General features: G+C 42.0%; 1 protein-coding gene across 3 annotated transcripts in view; it reads right to left on the reverse strand.

Moving 5' to 3' along the window:
* ARID1A (AT-rich interaction domain 1A) overlaps positions 1-17480 on the reverse strand; it is a 103513-nt gene that overhangs the window by 11280 nt on the left and 74753 nt on the right. For 2 of the 3 annotated variants that reach the window (XM_056557415.1, XM_056557413.1), the window contains exons 2-10: positions 8713-8913; positions 6372-6776; positions 6175-6291; positions 4241-4481; positions 3034-3123; positions 2709-2876; positions 2282-2564; positions 1855-1994; positions 1631-1740 (exon numbers count right to left, since the gene is read on the reverse strand). In XM_056557415.1, coding sequence (XP_056413390.1) covers positions 1631-1740; positions 1855-1994; positions 2282-2564; positions 2709-2876; positions 3034-3123; positions 4241-4481; positions 6175-6291; positions 6372-6776; positions 8713-8901 — 1743 coding nt within the window. In that variant the 5' untranslated portion in view covers positions 8902-8913. The remainder of the gene's footprint in view (positions 1-1630; positions 1741-1854; positions 1995-2281; positions 2565-2708; positions 2877-3033; positions 3124-4240; positions 4482-6174; positions 6292-6371; positions 6777-8712; positions 8914-17480) is intronic. The other variant, XM_056557414.1, reaches the window with a different exon arrangement.

A 17480-nucleotide genomic window follows, 5' to 3' on the forward strand; every position in this document is an offset into this window, starting at 1 on the left:
GGCTCATTTTTTGCGCTGTGATCGGAGCATTTTAATCGGTATAATTTGTTTTGATCACTTTTGATTAATTTTATGGTATAAAAAGTGACCAAAAATACGCTATTTTGGACTTTGTGCCTACACCATTGACCGTGCGGTTTAGTTAAAGATATATTTTTATAGTTCAGACATTTACATGCAGCAATACCACATGTTTATTTTTTTAGATTTTTTAATGGGAAAAGGGGGGTCATTCAGACTTATTACGGAAGGGGTTAAATCATCTTTATCAACTTTTCACTTTTTTTGCAATGTTATAGCCCTCATATGGGACTATAACATGCAGTACACTGATTCAATACTCTGATCAATGCCATTGCATTGATCAGTGTTATCGGCGGTCGATTGCTCGAGCTTGGATTTCAGGCTTGGAGCAATCAATTGCCAATCGGACACACAGGAGGAAGGTAAGGCACCCTCCTGATGCGTCCTAGCAGATCGGGACATCACGTTTTCACCGCGATTGTCCCGATCAGCCCAACTGAGCAGCCGGGAAGCTTTCGCTTTCACCGGGGCGATTAACTTTGATCGCCGCGTCTAAAGAGTTAATGCCGGATAGCTGCCTGAACGGCAATCTCCAGCATTAGCCACGGGTCCTGGCTGCTGCTAGCAGCCGTGACCGTGCAGGTATGATGAGAGCGCTTCATAACCCTGCTGCAGCACAGTTTATAAACTGTGTTTTGTGGCAAGGGGTTAAAGTTTTAATTTGATTGCTTTCTGTGAGCAACTAGTGCACTTTTCCTCAGCACAGGTTGTGATAAATCTAATCCAATGTGAGTATGTATCATTGTATTACTATATTGTTATATAAAACTTTTAAATAAATATATATAATCTGATTTTAAGTGTCAGATAGCAGGGCATAAAATTGTAAATTTGGACTCATAAGATAAGGAGATTTTTTAGACTTACCGTAAAATCTCTTTCTCGAAGGATCCATTGGGGGACACAGAACCTTGGGTATATGCTGCTGTCTCTAGGAGGCTTGACACTATGGCAACCAAAAAGTCAGCTCCTCCCAGCAGGCTATACCCACCTCCAGGCCACTGAGCAATTCAGTTTTAGTCCCAGAGCAATAGGAGGAGAACGACAAGTTAAAAGGAAAAACCATGAACTGTCCGAGAACCAGAAGAAAAATTAACTGAACACACCCTTGGACAGATAACCGAAAAGGAACTCCAGAAAAGGGCGGGAGCTGTGTCCCCCAATGGATCCTTCGAGAAAGATTTTACAGAGAGTATAAAAAAAATCTCCTTTTCTCTATCGGTTCCATTGGGGGACACAGAACCTTGGGACGTACCAAAGCCGTCCATTGGATGGGCCGAGAAACAAAGGTTCCTAATCCTAAAAAATAAAATATGAGACCCGGTCTGGATATCACCAGACCAGTGTCCACCTCCTTAAGACACTAAGCAAAAACTGAATTGCTCAGTGGCATGGAGGCGGGTATATCCTGCTGGGTGGAGCCGACTTTTTGGTTACCATAGTGTCAAGCCTCCTAGAGACAGCAGCATATACCCAAGGTTCTGTGTCACCCCCAATGGAGCCAATAGAGAAAAAATTTTTTATACTAATTACACTTTCAAAGTACCTTTGACTTGGGCTCTGCTTTGGGTGTTCCATCTGCTTTATTATTCATCTTGGGAGTTGGGGTCAGTTTAACATCAGAGAGACCCATAAGTTCTGGACTCCCAGCCATGCCTGTGAAAACAAAAATGAAAAAAATAAAAATAAAATGAAAATGATATAGTTGATCATAAAAGCAACACCATAAACTGAAAAAACAAAAAGTACTATCAAAATGTTAAAGCCCACCTGAGTTGTTGGCCATGCCACCTCCCATATAGGGAGGTCCCTGTGTATTCATCATGGCAGCCATGCTGTTCATTCCTTGACCATACGGAGGTCCAGCTCCCATCATCCCAGCTTGATTCATGTTTGGGTACCCAGGTGACCTGAAAAGGAAGAGTTTGTACATTTAAAAAAAATATTATAATAATAATATTATAATAATAATATTATAATAATAATATTATAATAATAATATTATAATAATAATATTATAATAATATTATAATAATAATAATATTATAATAATATTATAATAATATTATAATAATATAATAATAATAATATAATAATAATAATATTATAAATATATATATATATATATTATATATATATATATAATCAGTAAACAAAAACTCAAATGGAGAAGGAAAAGGGGGGCTCGAATTTTTACCTGCTCGGTATGGAGTTGGCAGTGCCATGCAATCCAGCAGCTTCTTGTGCTTTACGATTCATACCAGGAGGTGGACACATCCCACTTCCAACTTGTGGTGGCATGTTCCCCATATTTGGACCGTACGGTCTATTGCCCATTGCTGAATGAGCCATACGTCCTCCATACTGTGGCATGCCTCCTTGACCATGCATCTGCCCACCTGCAACAAGAGGAGCCATGCCACTGCCTGAATATCCTGCATTTGCCATGGTATTATAATTCGGCTGCCTGGGGTATCCCCCTGGGAAGAGGAAAAGACAAGTTATTACTAGTATGCATTGAACATTTGTTTTTTTCATTAGACAGCAACACAAAAAAAGAAAATAAAAAACACAACAGTACATAGACTTCGCAAGGGTTTTCTATCTGCATCAAAAGAACACACCTTGGGGACCATATTGTCCTCCCTGAGGTCCGTAACTACTCATAGAGTTCTGTTGATAGGGTCCCATTCCGGGATGCATCTGGCCTCCAGATGATTGGCGTGGAGAAAGTGCTTGACCAGGCTGTGGAGATCCATACTGAGGTATTTGAGTATTCCTCTGCATGTACCCTATGGGAGGCAGATACTAAAGTTACCTACTGAAACAGTCACTTTTAATGTCAGTTTACAAGGATACATTATATTTTGAATGAGTGGGAAAAAAATAAAAATCAGCATAGTACAGTACAAGACTTGAATTACTTAACTAAAAATTATCACATCTCACCTCTCTCTTGCGCAAGACTAGCCTGGTTCATGGTAGGGTGAATTAAACCATCCGACTGCCCACTAGGAGGACGTGGTGGCATTTGTGTTCCTGCGGGGAGGGGAAAAGAAAAAAAAAAGTCAGAAGAACAGTCTTGACAACACTAACCACTAAAGCTTCAGTAAACCAAACGCACAACACAGAATCCTAGAATAACGGGACAAACAATGGGGAAAAACATGGATCATAACCCCTTTCCGCAAATGGACTGTTCGGGACCGCCACTGTTAAATCATGGCATCCCGAACAGTCTGCAGGACACGAGGAGGATCCCTGCTGAGCAGAGACCGGGATGGCGCCACTACTACGTGCGTTTCGGCACGCTGACATTCATCCAGGAGTCCCGGACGAAGGTCAGTGTGCCGAAATGTGCGTAGGAGTGGTGCCATCCCTGCTCTGCATCTTTCTTTTGTGGGTATTGATATGTATCATGTTATTGCACTGATGTAGTTTTCTCATGTTTAAGGCACTTTATGCATATGGCACTTTCACTGTACTATTACATTATGATTAATTGTTGCACAAATGTTGTTCCATAATGCTCCTATCTACATAGCATGCACTTTTGTTAGTCATATACCCCGCCCCCCCCCCCCCCTTAACTTTTATTTTTAATGTATATCAATAAATATTATATTACATGATAAAGTGACTCCAATTGCTTCTTTCTTTGGGGTATTTAATAATAGGAGGTCACATTACATGGTGTCTACAATTAGTCAGTAAGGATAGTACAGTGTCAGTACTTGGACCTACCTTAGTGTTTGGTTAACAATTTTGGTGCATTTAGTTTTTTTTGTAGTAAATTAAAATCAAACCTATATAAAATTGGGTATCCTTGGGACCGTGTGGACTTACAGAATAAATATAAGTTGCAATTTTTACCAAAAACCTGTACTGCATAGAAACAGAAGCCACTAAAAATAAAAAAAATTGCTTTTTTTCCCAATTTTGCCCCCACAAATTATTATTTTTTGGTTTCGCCGTAGATTTTGTGGTAACATTATTAATTTTATTACTAAGTAAAATTGTTGGCACAAAGAACAAGCCTTCTCATGGATTTTTAGGTGGAAAATTGAAAGGGTTATGATTTTTAGAAGGTGAGGAGGAAAAATCAATAGTGCAAAAATGAAAAATCGACAAAAAGGAAAGGGGTTAATGCACTTACCTGGTACAGATGTTGGTGACAGGGGACCAGAACGAGAAGGAGCCACACTGGCTGGAGAGCCAACTGGGGAGGGTGAAGGCCCCCTGATCCCAGGCAAATGGGGTGATGTATGGGGTGAAAAAGGTGACTGAGCTGGATTGCTCTGTTCGCCCTGACTGCTGGAGATCCCAGAAGTGCTGACACCTGGACTTAGAGCACCCTCAGCACCCATTGGGAGGTCATCAATTGAACCAGAGAGATCCTGTTAAGATGAATTAACATTTCACAAAAAGCAAATATATAATTTTCTTACTAACGTTACTGTAGACTACTATACGTTCTGTTAAAAATATATATTTTAAATTAAAATTCTTTTTTTTTCTTAATTACCCTTTTAACATTTTAAAGTAGCTGAGCGTGCATCGTAGCGTGATGGTCCCAACGGCTATCAGCAGCCGAGACCCATGGCTAATGCCGGACATGACTGATCCACCCCTAGACATGTTGTACCCTATACAAAAGGGGATAACATGTCTGACCGCTGGGGGTCTGGCCGCTGGAGCCCCATTCCCCACCATCTCCAGGCTGGCACTGCGGCGTTCATGAACACTGGGGCTCTATTGGAGGAGGGCGTGATGGCTGTGTGCTTGCTATTTTCTGGCATATCAGATGACCCCCAATTTTTACAGTTAAAATAGAGTGTGGTATATACTCGCCGTATAAAAGACTACCCCTCTGCCGCGATGTACGGTACCTTACCATTGTTCCCTCACATTAGGTTGGCAGTGGCCCCCCACAGACATACAGCCTTCAGCCATACACAGTATGGCTGGAGGCTGTATGTCTTTGTACTGCCTCACCTCAGAGCACATGCCACTGGTAACTTACCATGTGCACGTGTACTCGCTGCTCCGCTGTTTCTATGCATTTTTAAAGTTAACGCGGGGCCGCAGAAAGGTAACCGGGACATTCTTTTGTCCCAAAAAGATCTTTCAGGACACAGGGATGTCCCGAATGTGACAGGGGAAATTAATCTCGGCCGGGACTCCCGGGGTATGGATAATCCATACCACGAGCGTCCCAGACGACTGCAGCACCAGGCATATAAAATGACCCCCAACTTTTGAGAACATTTTACCAGGTTTAAAAATCATCTTATACGCCGGAAAACACGGTACTGGTTATATAAAAAATAAAAAACCCTGCAATCACGGCTCAAAAATAAAAATAAAAACTACTTTATAGATCCTCATACGGAAGAGAAAAAAAAAACTAGTAAAACAAAATAAAACTGGAAAATAGGGTACAGTCGTAAGCGTAAGGACCTAAATAGTATATTGATAATTTGGGGGGGGGGGGGGGGGGAATCAAAACTTGTACAGGGGAAAAGTTGACCAGTTGCACATAGCAACCAGATTGCCCATTTTATTTATCAGAGGCCTTTTTAAAAATTGAAGAGGAGATCTGATTGCTATGGGCAACTAGTCAACTTTGCGTCGGCACAGGTTCTGATAAACCTCCCCCAATGTGTGATAAATCTCCCCCCCAAGTACAAAAACAAGCACTCATGGGTCATTAGGTAGAAAATTGAAAGTGTTATGATTATTAGAAGAGGAGGAGGAAAAATAAAATAAAAATCATGAATACTCAAGTGGGTTAAATAAAATGCACCAGTCTGGTACTATAGAAAAAGCCCAAAGCCCTCACAAACTACACCTGCAATGCATGCTGCTTCTTGAAAAAGTCAAATAACTCAAACTCAAAAACACTGAAATAAGTTGAACAGATTTAAGTTCCCATAAATTAAATGCAGACAAACATCTTGCACAAAATGTTGAATAAAAATCTTGTCTATTAAAAAAAAAAAAAACAAAAAAAAAAAAAAAACACATTTACAAAAAAAAAAAAAATGTTCCTCTTTTAGTCCACTTATTGATTTAATAAAGAAAACTCACCGGAAGGCTAGAGGGCCGTGGTTGCATGCCCAAGCTGAGATCCTCCTGTCCTTTGCTGGAACCCAGAGAAGGGGTAGATGAGGCCTGGGAAGTAAAGGAATCCTGAGAGAGCTCCTGCTAAATAAAATATTAAAATGAGATGCGAGAGAGAGAGAGAGAAACACAATAACCAAGACAAAACAAGAGTTCTGCCATACCTGTGGTGGAGGGAAGCGTTGCTGAGAGTAGGTACTCCCCTGCTGTGCTCCAGATGTGGAATAGGATGAGCCTTGCTGCTGTGAGGTGGGATACTGTGGAGCTTGCTGGGTGTATGGTGACTGGCTTTGTGAACTTGTTGGGGGGCCCTGCTGCTGTTGTGTATAGGGTGATGGAGATGGCGATTGTTGCTGTTGAGGGAAGGTGGGCTGAACAGGCTGGCTAGAAGGAGGCTGAGAAGAGGAAGTCTGTTGTGTGTAGGACTGAGGAGCTGACTGTTGCTGAGAATACTGGGTTTGTGGCGGTGTAGTTTGCTGCTGTGGAGGGTGGAGGCTCTGCTGGTTATAGTATGGTGACTGGGTCTGCTGAGAATAGGATCCAGGGCCTTGTTGCGCATAGGACGTCATCTGGAAATAGAAACAGGGAAAGAATAAATAAAAAGAAGCAAATCTAGGAAGTTTTCCATGAACTGTCAAGACAACATTGGTGCTTCTACATGTCTTATCGCTTAGATGTTAATGCACTAGTTAGGGCTCATTCACACGTTGGAATTTCCAGACAGAATCCAGCTGAATAATTCAAGAACAGCTGCCTCCAATGGGATTCTGAAAATGTTCATTCTTTCAACGCAATCCGCTTGGGCATGCAATACCGTGTATGGTCTAGCTCAGACTGATAACGTGCGTCATAGGCACTGATTTAAAGTGCAGCCAGAACTTTTTTCACGGCAGATTGTCCACTGCCGGAATTGGCCCTTATAGCGACTATAGGAAACAGAGAAACACTTAGAATTACCAACTTGCTGTCTTTGTGAGTATTTCCTAGTCAGATATGACTCCTACATAAAAAGCATAGCCAATCACAAAAGTGTATTTGTCAGCTGAATATGCAGCCCTACGTAAGGGTACAGTGTTGATGCAGATCAGTAATCCCAACAGCACAGAAAAATAAAGTTCTGCATGTAGCTAATGGTGCATGACAACGTTAAATAGTATCAACTAGCAGAAGTTTAAAACAACCAATCACAGCTTTAACTTTACCAGTGAGGTTTAGCTGCGATTGGCTGCTCTGAACAAATCTCTCCTGTTTTCATATTAGACAGATTGATAAATCAGGACCATTAAGTTTAAACTGTCTCTTCTGGACTACCATGTGCAAGACTTTCCTCAGTGGTGTTACATTTTATCGGAACAAGCAAATCTAAAAATGTGTTTAATATAAAAAGAGGCAAATTAAAGTAGTTACCCTACAATTACCCCCTTAACACCCCATGACGTACATGTATGTGCATGTCATGGCACCAATAAGAATGTATCAAGTGGGCGGAGCCTACTCTACTTGTTACTGCCCAGTAACCAGAGGCTACCACTAATAGCCGGTGTGCAGTAATTACCACGGACGGCTATTAAACCTCTAGATGCAAGCTGGTCAAGTTGTCAGTGATCTCTAAAAGGCTGTTAAAACAGTCTGTCAGATCACCACAATCACTTCACAGGGGGCTTACCTGTAACCACAGCAGCCCTAGGGTTTACCTAGGCTTCTCCGGCTGCCAGACTATTAAAGTGTCAAAAAATAATAATTGCCACTCATTTTTTACAAATCTATATTAACCTATTATATAGTAAGTGTAAATCATCCTGCTTTTTTCCAAATTTTTTTTTTTTTAATTACCACATGAGAATTGCCTGAACCAAATGCCTGAAAAAAATAAAAAATTTTGCACACCACATTTTTTAATTGGCGATTAAGACTAATTTATGCCAAATTGGAAACAATAGAGAAAAAAAAATCATAATGCAAAAAACCTCAGGTGAACAGAGCAGCACTGTGCATGCATAGCCACTGTGCCGATCACTTTAAGGGACTCCCTTATACTGCAAAGTTAGACGTTCCGCGGTCAAGCATGAGACATTGTAAATAGTGGTTGTGAGATACAGCACTGGAGAAAGTGGTTTATGCTGCCCTCACATAGCAAAGTATAAACCTGGTAAGTGACAGATTCCTTTGAATTAGGAGGGTAATACTAGCACTGCAAGCTATGCACAAAAATGATGCATTCAGATCTGCAAAATGAGTCCTGCTAATTTTTTACCTACTAAAGCTTTTTGGACACTACCTATTACCAGATAAGGCTTGGCCAGAACCATAAGACCATTAGCGGTTCACACTTATTCCATTTGAATCCCCTGATAAATTAAATGTAGAACAACTAAAGAAGTTCCAGTTTACATTAGGAAAATGGACTGGTAAATACAGTTACAATACACCTACCAGAATAAGGTCTCAAGCGCACATACACTGAGATTATTATTATTTTTATTTTATTTTTACTTAAAAAAGTACCTGTTGTCCATACTGCATACTCATTGTTCCTTGAGGTCGACCCTGCATGGCCATTGGGTATCTCTGTGGCGTTTGAGAAGAATAAGGCTGTACTGGATAACCAGAATGCCCTTGTTGAGGACCAGGCTGTTGGCTGTATGGGTTATTAGAGCCATATGGCTGCGGTCTCATCTTTCCCATTTGATCCATGGGACTGCCAGGCTGTAAAGCAAACATTTACACACTAGTGAATTCATGAAGAAAGTTTCTGAAAAAATCTATATACGTTTCATCCCAACACACATTCACACAGCCTTCACCAGTAAGTTTCCCCAACTTGTAAGTTTTGGCATGCAATCCCTTTGTATTTTGCAGACTTTCTAAGAACCTGTGATAATCCTTCATATGACTACTGCAGCATTGCAAAATGTTGTGAAGGGTTGTGTAGGGAGCGATGGAGGGCGAATACATTGATTGCCAGTGTTCCCACAGTAATTAACCTGCTTATTACCTCTGGGACTGCTCTGATTAAGGCTGGCGGTAAGAGCTATTTATAACTGGAAGGGCAAACAGCCGAAGTGTAACAGGTCCCAGCTGTACACCCATCTGAAGTGCAGCCAAGAGCTAGCTGTCTGGTGTTGAGTGCTGGCAGGGAATGAATGACAGGATCTGTGCTCCGGGGACACGAGGTAGAAAGAGGGAGGGGAGCCCATTACTTAAAACTTTAAATTCTGCCTTTCTGAACCAGCCACACCCAACCCATCCCCTGCACATAAGGAATAATAGAAGATGGAGGGAGGGGCTTTGGCGCTTTAGAGTTGGACACATGGCTAATTTGCATTGCTGCCAAGAACAATTGTGAAAAACAAAGAACATTCAAAAGCTCTAACGTATTCATCCCACAGGAACAATCCTTATTTCAAATTCTAAACTTGCAATAGTTTCATAGTCCCCATCACAACAACATCAGATCTGAATTTGGTCTAAAAACAAATCAATCTCATGTGACTCCCAAGTGCTCGGAATCTGAAGGGATTATTTACGGTAGCTTTACTAGGTAACGGAGAGATCGCAATGCTCCCCAATAAGTGTCTTTACCCATTTCACAAGAAGTAGTATTAAGCCATGTTCAGTTACTGTTCATGTGAATTTCACATTAGCATCTGCTTTCTATATTTTACTTCCAACAAAGTGGATCTGGACATACATTATCCCCACTGGTCATCATATCTGTGGTCAGGCAGGGACGTACAGTGATAATACGGGTGCCAAAATGTGGCCACATTACTCCCCTGTGAAACCAGCCTAAGTCTTTACATGGAGCCCCCATTAACAAATGAGTGCTTTCCTTTTAAGGTCACCGGTTACTGAACTGCAGAGGAGAGCACTACATACAAGACTGCATACAAAAAGGAAATTACAATTATTAATAGCCTGCCTCCTCGCTCCCATTACTAACTCCTTTATGGTGGGCCCATTTTGGGCCTAATTAACAAAGAAGTGTGTGTTTTTGTTTCATTCTAAGAGCCTTAACTTTTTATTAATAACTAATTTGATAGATTTATAAAAGGCTTGTTTTGTGGGACAAAAATTAATTTGTGGCACCATTTTGGGTTTGGTCTAACATGTACATTTGGAAGAAGAAAAAAAATTAATTCTATATGAATGAGATGGGGGAAACCGCATACGGCCGAAAAAGCAGCTGACTGGAGGCTGAGGTTCACTCCGGTCGGCTTAGACATACATTAACTACGGTTCCCGAATACGGCTGAGTGCGGGCGCCGCGATTAAGCCCCGCCCACCAGCCGTATACGGGAACCGTAGTTCAAATCGTAGTGTGAACCCAGCCTAACAGGAGTAAGAACACTATTCCTTAACCCCTTGGGGACGGAGCCCATTTTGACCTTAAAGGGGTACTCCAGTGAATTTTTTTTTTTTTTAAATCAACTGGTGCCAGACAGTTAAGCAGATTTGTAAATAACTTCTATTAAAATCTTAATCCTTTCAGTACTTATTAGCTGCTGAATAATGCAGAGGAAATTCTTTTCTTGGAACACAGAGCTCTCTGCTGACATCATGACCACAGTGCTCTCTGGGCAGTTCCTAAAATGGACAGATGTGTCAGCAGAGTAGGAGAAAATCCCCATAGCAAACATATGTTGCTCTGGACAGTTCCTAAAATGGACAGAAATGCCAGCAGAGAGCACTGTGGTCATGATGTCAGCAAGCAGAGAGCTCTGTGTTCCAAAAAAGAAAAGAATTTCCTCTGTAGTATTCAGCAGCTAATAAGTACTAGAAGGATTAAGATTTTTTAATAGAAGTGATTTACAAATCTGTTTAACTTTCTGGCACCAGTTGATTTAAAAAAAATAAAAAAAAAAGTTTACCACCGGAGTACCCCTTTAACCCCTTAAGGTCAATTTGGGCCTTAAGGACTCAGACAATTTTATTTTTACATTTTCGTTTTTTCCTCCTCGCCTTCAAAAAATCATATCATATAACATATCATATTTTCATCCACAGACTAGTATGAGGGCTTGTTTTTTGCGTGACCTGTTGTCCGTTGTAATGCCATCACTCACTTAACCATAAAATGTATGGCGCAAACCAAAAAATACTACTATTTGTGTGGGGAAATTAAAAAGAAAACCACAATTTTGCAAATTTTGGAAGGTTTCGTTTTCACGCCGTACAATTTACGGTAAAAATGACATGTGTTCTTTATTCTTTGGGTCAATACGATTAAAATGATACCCATGATAACATAATCCCCCTATTTTGAAGGCCTATAACTTTCATTTTTCCGTATAAGCGGCGGTATGAGGGCTAATTTTTGGCACTGTGATCTTTATTTTATTAATACCATATTTGCTTATATAGAACTTTAAATACATTTTTTATAAATTTTTGGGGGAATAAATGTTATAAAAATGCAGCTATTTTATTTTAATAATTCATATATTTACGCACGCGGCGATACCAAATATTTATATACATTTATTTTTTTTTGGGGGGGGGGGGGTGAAATAGAGAAAATGGGACAATTTACGTTTTTATTGGGGAGGGGGTTTTCACTTTTTTTCACTTATTTTTACACTTTAATAGTCCCATAGGGGACTATTTATAGCAATCATTCGATTGCTAATACTGTTCAGTGCTATGCATAGGACAGAGCACTGATCAGTATTATCGGTCATCTTCTGCTCTGGTCTGCTTGATCGCGGCAGAAGACCCGTGGAAGGCAGCGGAGGCAGGTGAGAGGACCTCAGTCTGCTGTTCTGGATGATCGGATCGCCGCTGCGGGCGATCCGATCATCCATTTTAGTGACCGCAATGCTGCAGATGCCGTGATCTGTATTGATCACGGCATCTGAGGAGTTAATGGAGGACATCTGCACGATCGCGGATGTCCGCCATTACCGCCGGGTCCCTGGCTGCAGCCGGGACCTGCCGCGCATGACCAGAGCATCACTCAAATGCTCACGGATATGCATAGGACGGTAATATATGTCCTGGTGCGTTAAGTACCAGCTCACCAGGACGTACATTTACGTCCAGCATCGTTAAGGGGTTAAGGACCAGAGCATTTTTTGCACATCTGACCATTGTCACTTTATGCATTAATAACTCTGGGATGCTTTTATTTACGAATTTGATTCAGAGATTGTTTTTTCGTAATTTTTTGTCGATACTTGCATCATTTCTTGGTGAAAAAAAAAAGGGTCATGAAAATTTTGTAAATTTAGCATTTAGTAGCTTTGCAACTCTCTGCTTGTAAGGAAAATGGTCATACCAAATACATTATATATTGCTTCACAAATACAATATGTCTACTTTATGTTGGCATCATAAAGTTGACATGTTTTTACATTTTAAAGACATTAGAGGACTTCAAAGTTTAGCAGCAATTTCCAATTTTTCAGGAGTAAATATGAGAGTAAAAATTTACCAGGTATTCGGCGCAATCCACCAAGGATGGGTCAGAGTTTCTTCAAAGGAATTTTTATTTGCCAAAGTTTCTTTGGCAAATAAAAATTCCTTTGAAGAAACTCTGACCCATCCTTGGTGGATTGCGCCGAATACCTGGTAAATTTTTACTCATATTTACCACTGTACCTACCGGCCAGGAGCACTCCTAGATCCGGGACCAGGAGGCTGCACCACCTGCATGATCACCCAAGCGCATTTTTGTAGTTGTGTCTTTATACACAACTAAGCAAGGTGAGTGGTTCACTAACACCCACTGCACACCACTTGCTTGATAACACACTGTGTATCAAACGATACTTGTTCCATGAGGAGCTCTGCCATTTTTTCCTCTCCAGACTTATGCAATTTTTCCGGAAAAATTTTAAAAACTGATTTTTTTCAGGGAGCAGTTATGATTTGAAGTAGGGATGTAAGAAAAAAATAATAATTCGCACGATTATCGCGATTTTTTCATTTGGCGATACTGAATCGATTCTTTTAGGGATGTGGAATTTGTATCTCCTGACGCCCGGAACAGCATGTCTCAGGCATCAGGAGATACAAGTTCCACATTTGTGGAGCCGGGCAGGCCGGATCTGACGCAGCGGCTTTCTGGGTGTACGGAGCGGGCTCCGACCGGAGCCGGGGGCCGCTGATGCATCACCGCCGCTAATATCCAGCATGCGGTGCTCTGCATTGCGTATGGAACGGGCTCCGGACTCGTGCCCGCTCCATACTCTGCAGCCCCCGGCTGTTCTCAGTAGCCGGGGGCCGCCGCTAATAGCCAGCACGCGGCGATCGCCGCGGCTGGCTATTAAAAGGAGTAGTCCGGCGCGCACTTATCTCATTTTATCCCGTCCGGGCTGCAAAATAAAAGAAAAACTTCCTCTTACCTGCCAACGAGCCCCCGGAGCTCCGGTACAGTTGTTCGGTCCCCGGGCTGTATTCTTATTACTTCCTGTTAGCCCGGCACTTCACACGGAGCTTCAGCTGGTGATAGGCTGAAGATCCGTGTGACGTGCCGGGCTAACAGGAAGAAGAATACAGCTCGGGGACCAAACGCCTGTACCGGAGCTCCGGGGGCTCGTTGGCAGGTAAGATGAAGTGTGTTTTCTTTTATTTTGCAGCCCGGACGGGATAAAATGAGAAAAGTGCGCGTCGGACTACTAGATCGCCACTGTCAAAGCTGACAGCGGCGTCTAAAGGGATCTGTGAATGCTCCCTGGTGGGCGATGTATCGGGATATATCGCGATGTATCGTCACCTAGAAGGTATCGCGATATATCGAATCGCCACATTGGTATCGCGATTCGAATCGTATCGCCAAATTCTTGGCGATTCACAACCCTAATTTGAAGTGAATGTGAAGGTTTTTATGTTAGAAATACCTCATAATGGACTCCATGAAAAATTCACCCCTAAAAGTATTGTTAAAGGAGAACTCCAGACCATAAAAATTGTCCCTTATAGTGCCAGCAGTAAAAAATATATAAAGATTTACATACCTTCCTCCGCTCCCCCGGGGCCTCCGGTAACCGTCTCCGCCGCAATCCACTTCCTGGTTGCCGGATGAATCAGCCAATCACCAGCCACAGCGCAGTCCGACTAGGCCGACGATAGGCTGAGTGGCAGTGTGACGTTTTTGGCCCCGGCCGCAGGTGCCGGTGTAGTGAAGAATTTTGTGTCCTGAAGCGTTTTCACATTGCCGCTCAGCCTATCGCCGGCCGAGTCGGATTGCGCTGCGGCTGGTGATGGGCCGATTTATCCGACCACCGGCAACCAGGAAGTGGATTGCGGCAGAGACCGGAGCCGGTTACAGGAGGTCCCGGGGGAAGGTATGTACATCTTTATTTTTTTACTGCCGGCACAATGGGGGACAATTTTTATGTTCACCCAATTTTCATATTAACCCTTTAGGTGTTTCAAAGGAATAGCAGCTAATTGGATGAGAAAATTCTAAATCATCATTTTACACTAACATGTTTAGAGATGAGCGAAGTTACAGTGATTCTAATCGTCACAAACTTCCCGGCTCGGCAGTTGCTGACTTTAGCCTGCATAAATTAGTTCAGCTTTCAGGTGCTCCGGTGGGCTGGAAAAGATGGATACAGTCCTAGGAGAGGTCCCCCCCACACGTGACCCCATTTCGGAATCTGCACCCCTCACGGAACGTAATAAGGGGTGCAGTGAGCATTTACAACCCACTCGCGTTTGACATCTTTGGAACAGTGGGCAGTGCAAATGAAAAATTACATTTTTCATTTTTATGGACAACTGTTCAAAAAAAAAAAAAAAAATCTGTCAGACAACCTGTGGGGTGTAAATGCTCACTGCACCCTTTATTACATTCTGTGTGGGGTGTAGTTTCCAAAATTGGGTCACATGTGGGTGGGGGGGGGGCTTCACTGTTCTGGCAGCATGGGGGCTTTGTAAACACACATGGCCTTCAATGCCTTCCAAATTCTCTCTCAAAAACTACTTTGCTCTTTGTCTCCTAGTGCGCCCGCAGAGCACTTTACATCAACATATGGGGTATTGCCATACTGGGGTTATAAATTTGGGGGATTTTGCTCCTAGTAACGGAAGCCCCCCAGACATTACAAAATGGAATTTTTTCTTCAATTTTATCGCACAATAAATATTTTTCCCCTTCCACCGTGGATTTTTTTGGCAAAATGAGTAAGGTCACTGCAAAATAGAATTGGTGGCGAAAAAAACAAGCCATAATATGGAATTTTAGCTGCAAAATGGTTATGATTATGAAAGGGTTATGATTTTTAAAAAGGTAATGAGGAAAAAAACTAAAGTGCAAAAACTGAAAAACCCTTAAGGGGTTAAAGCATACCGGTTAACACACACACACACACACACACACACACACACACACACACACACACACACGTTCAGTTTACATTACACCAATTGTCAGTCCCAAGACCTGAAACAACTGCAAGTTAAGCTGGTGAAGTGCACGGCAGCTCCGTCGACTATAAACCCGCCAGTAATGGCCAACATCCGCAATCGCATTTAACCTCTCAGATGACGTAATCAATACAGACCACGGCATCTGCAGCGCTACAGTCACTAAAATGGATGATCGGATTGCCCGCAACTGATACCAGAAACTTAAAACATTTGTAAATTACTTCTATTCAAAAATGTTAATCTTTCAGTACTTCTCAGTAGCTGTATGCTTCACAGGAAGCTCTTTTTGAATTTCCTTTCTGTCTGACCACAGTGCTCTGCCGACACCTCTGTCAGAAACTGTCCAGAGCAGGATAGGTTTTCTATAGGGATTTTGGCGCTGCTGCAAGGAACGGGGAGGGGGGGGGGGTGTTACTCGCCGAGCAGCAGGAAGAGGCTCCCCCGCACGCGTCCCTCCCGCATCGGCTCCCGGCTCACTCCTTCCCCCATGAAGCTCCTGTCCTGAGTGCCTCCAGTTGTTTTACCACTACAAGTCCCAGCATGCCCTGACAGCCAATAGATGTCAGGGCATGCTGGGAGTTGTAGTGGTGAAACAGCTGGAGGCACCCTGTTAGAACTAAGGGCGGAAGTTGGCCCCCCCCAGCAGGCATCAGTGACGTGGTGCCTGCTGGGGAAGTCTGTCTGGTAGTGAGCACACTACCAGGCAGATTAAATGCCATTTTTAAAATAGTAAAAAAATAAAAATAAAGGCAGGGAGGGTGTTAGGGATAGAAGGGCAATAGGCAGGGACAGAAAAAAAAAAACCAAAAAAAACATGATGGTGGGAGCTACCCTTTAGGCGGTACAAAAATATAAAAGTATATAGCCATGAGTATCATTTTAAATCGTATTGACCCACAGAATAAAGAACACGTAATTTCTACTGTAAAGTGTACAGTGTGAAAACAAAACCTTCCAAAATTCCAAAATGTGCAAAATTGTGGTTTTCATTAAAATTTATTCCCTAAAAAAATATATTTTTTTGGGTTCGCCGTACATTTTATGGTAAAATGAGAGGTTTCATTACAAAGTACAAAAAAACACGCCCTTATATGGGTCTTTAGATGGAAATATAAGAGAGCTATGGATTTTAGAAGGAAAAAATGAAAATGCAAAAATAAAATTGGCCTGGTCCTTAAGGTGAAAATGGGCTTGTCCTTAAGGGGTTAAATAGAAGTCATTTACAAATCAGTAAACTTTCTGGCACCAGTTTTTTTTTTTTAAATAAAAGGTTTTCTCAGCAGAGTACCCCTTTAAGCAATTTCAAAATCCCATTTTGGTACACATTTGTCTTATGCATCAGGAGTTTCACTCTGGCCTCCATTCTGCTGGGGAAAATACTTGCTGAAACAAGGATGTGTTCACATATTTTCAGTGTTCTCTGCTGCTATGTTTGTCTGATCCATTCATACATCAGAAAAAATAACCAGTTAAAAATGTTACATAAGTCTATGGTGATGGATGTAAACGGAAGAGAGTTCCATTTGCATCAAGTTTGTGATACGTTTTTACTAGAATCCATTCATCTACATGAATGGATCAATTCAGAACAGATGCCATAATAGAGGTGAACCCAGGTGAATCCTTCAAGGGCTCAGGTCCAGAGTGGACAGAGATTAGCTGCTATTGAAGTTCACAGAAGAGGGGATCCTGCTCTCCTAACTGAGGCATGCCCTCAAAAGCAGAAATATGGAGACATACAACCATACTGAGCAGTCACTGGCCCAGATTTAATCAAACTGAGAAAAAAAGGGAGTGATTTTTCCCACAGCAGCCAATCACAGTTCAGCTTTCACTTTACCAGAGCTTGTTAGCTGAGCTGCGATTGGCTGCTGTGGGATAATCTCTCACACAGT

The sequence above is a fragment of the Hyla sarda genome, chromosome 2 (genome assembly GCF_029499605.1).
Source record: "Hyla sarda isolate aHylSar1 chromosome 2, aHylSar1.hap1, whole genome shotgun sequence".
In the NCBI taxonomy this organism is placed as follows: Eukaryota; Metazoa; Chordata; class Amphibia; order Anura; family Hylidae; genus Hyla; species Hyla sarda.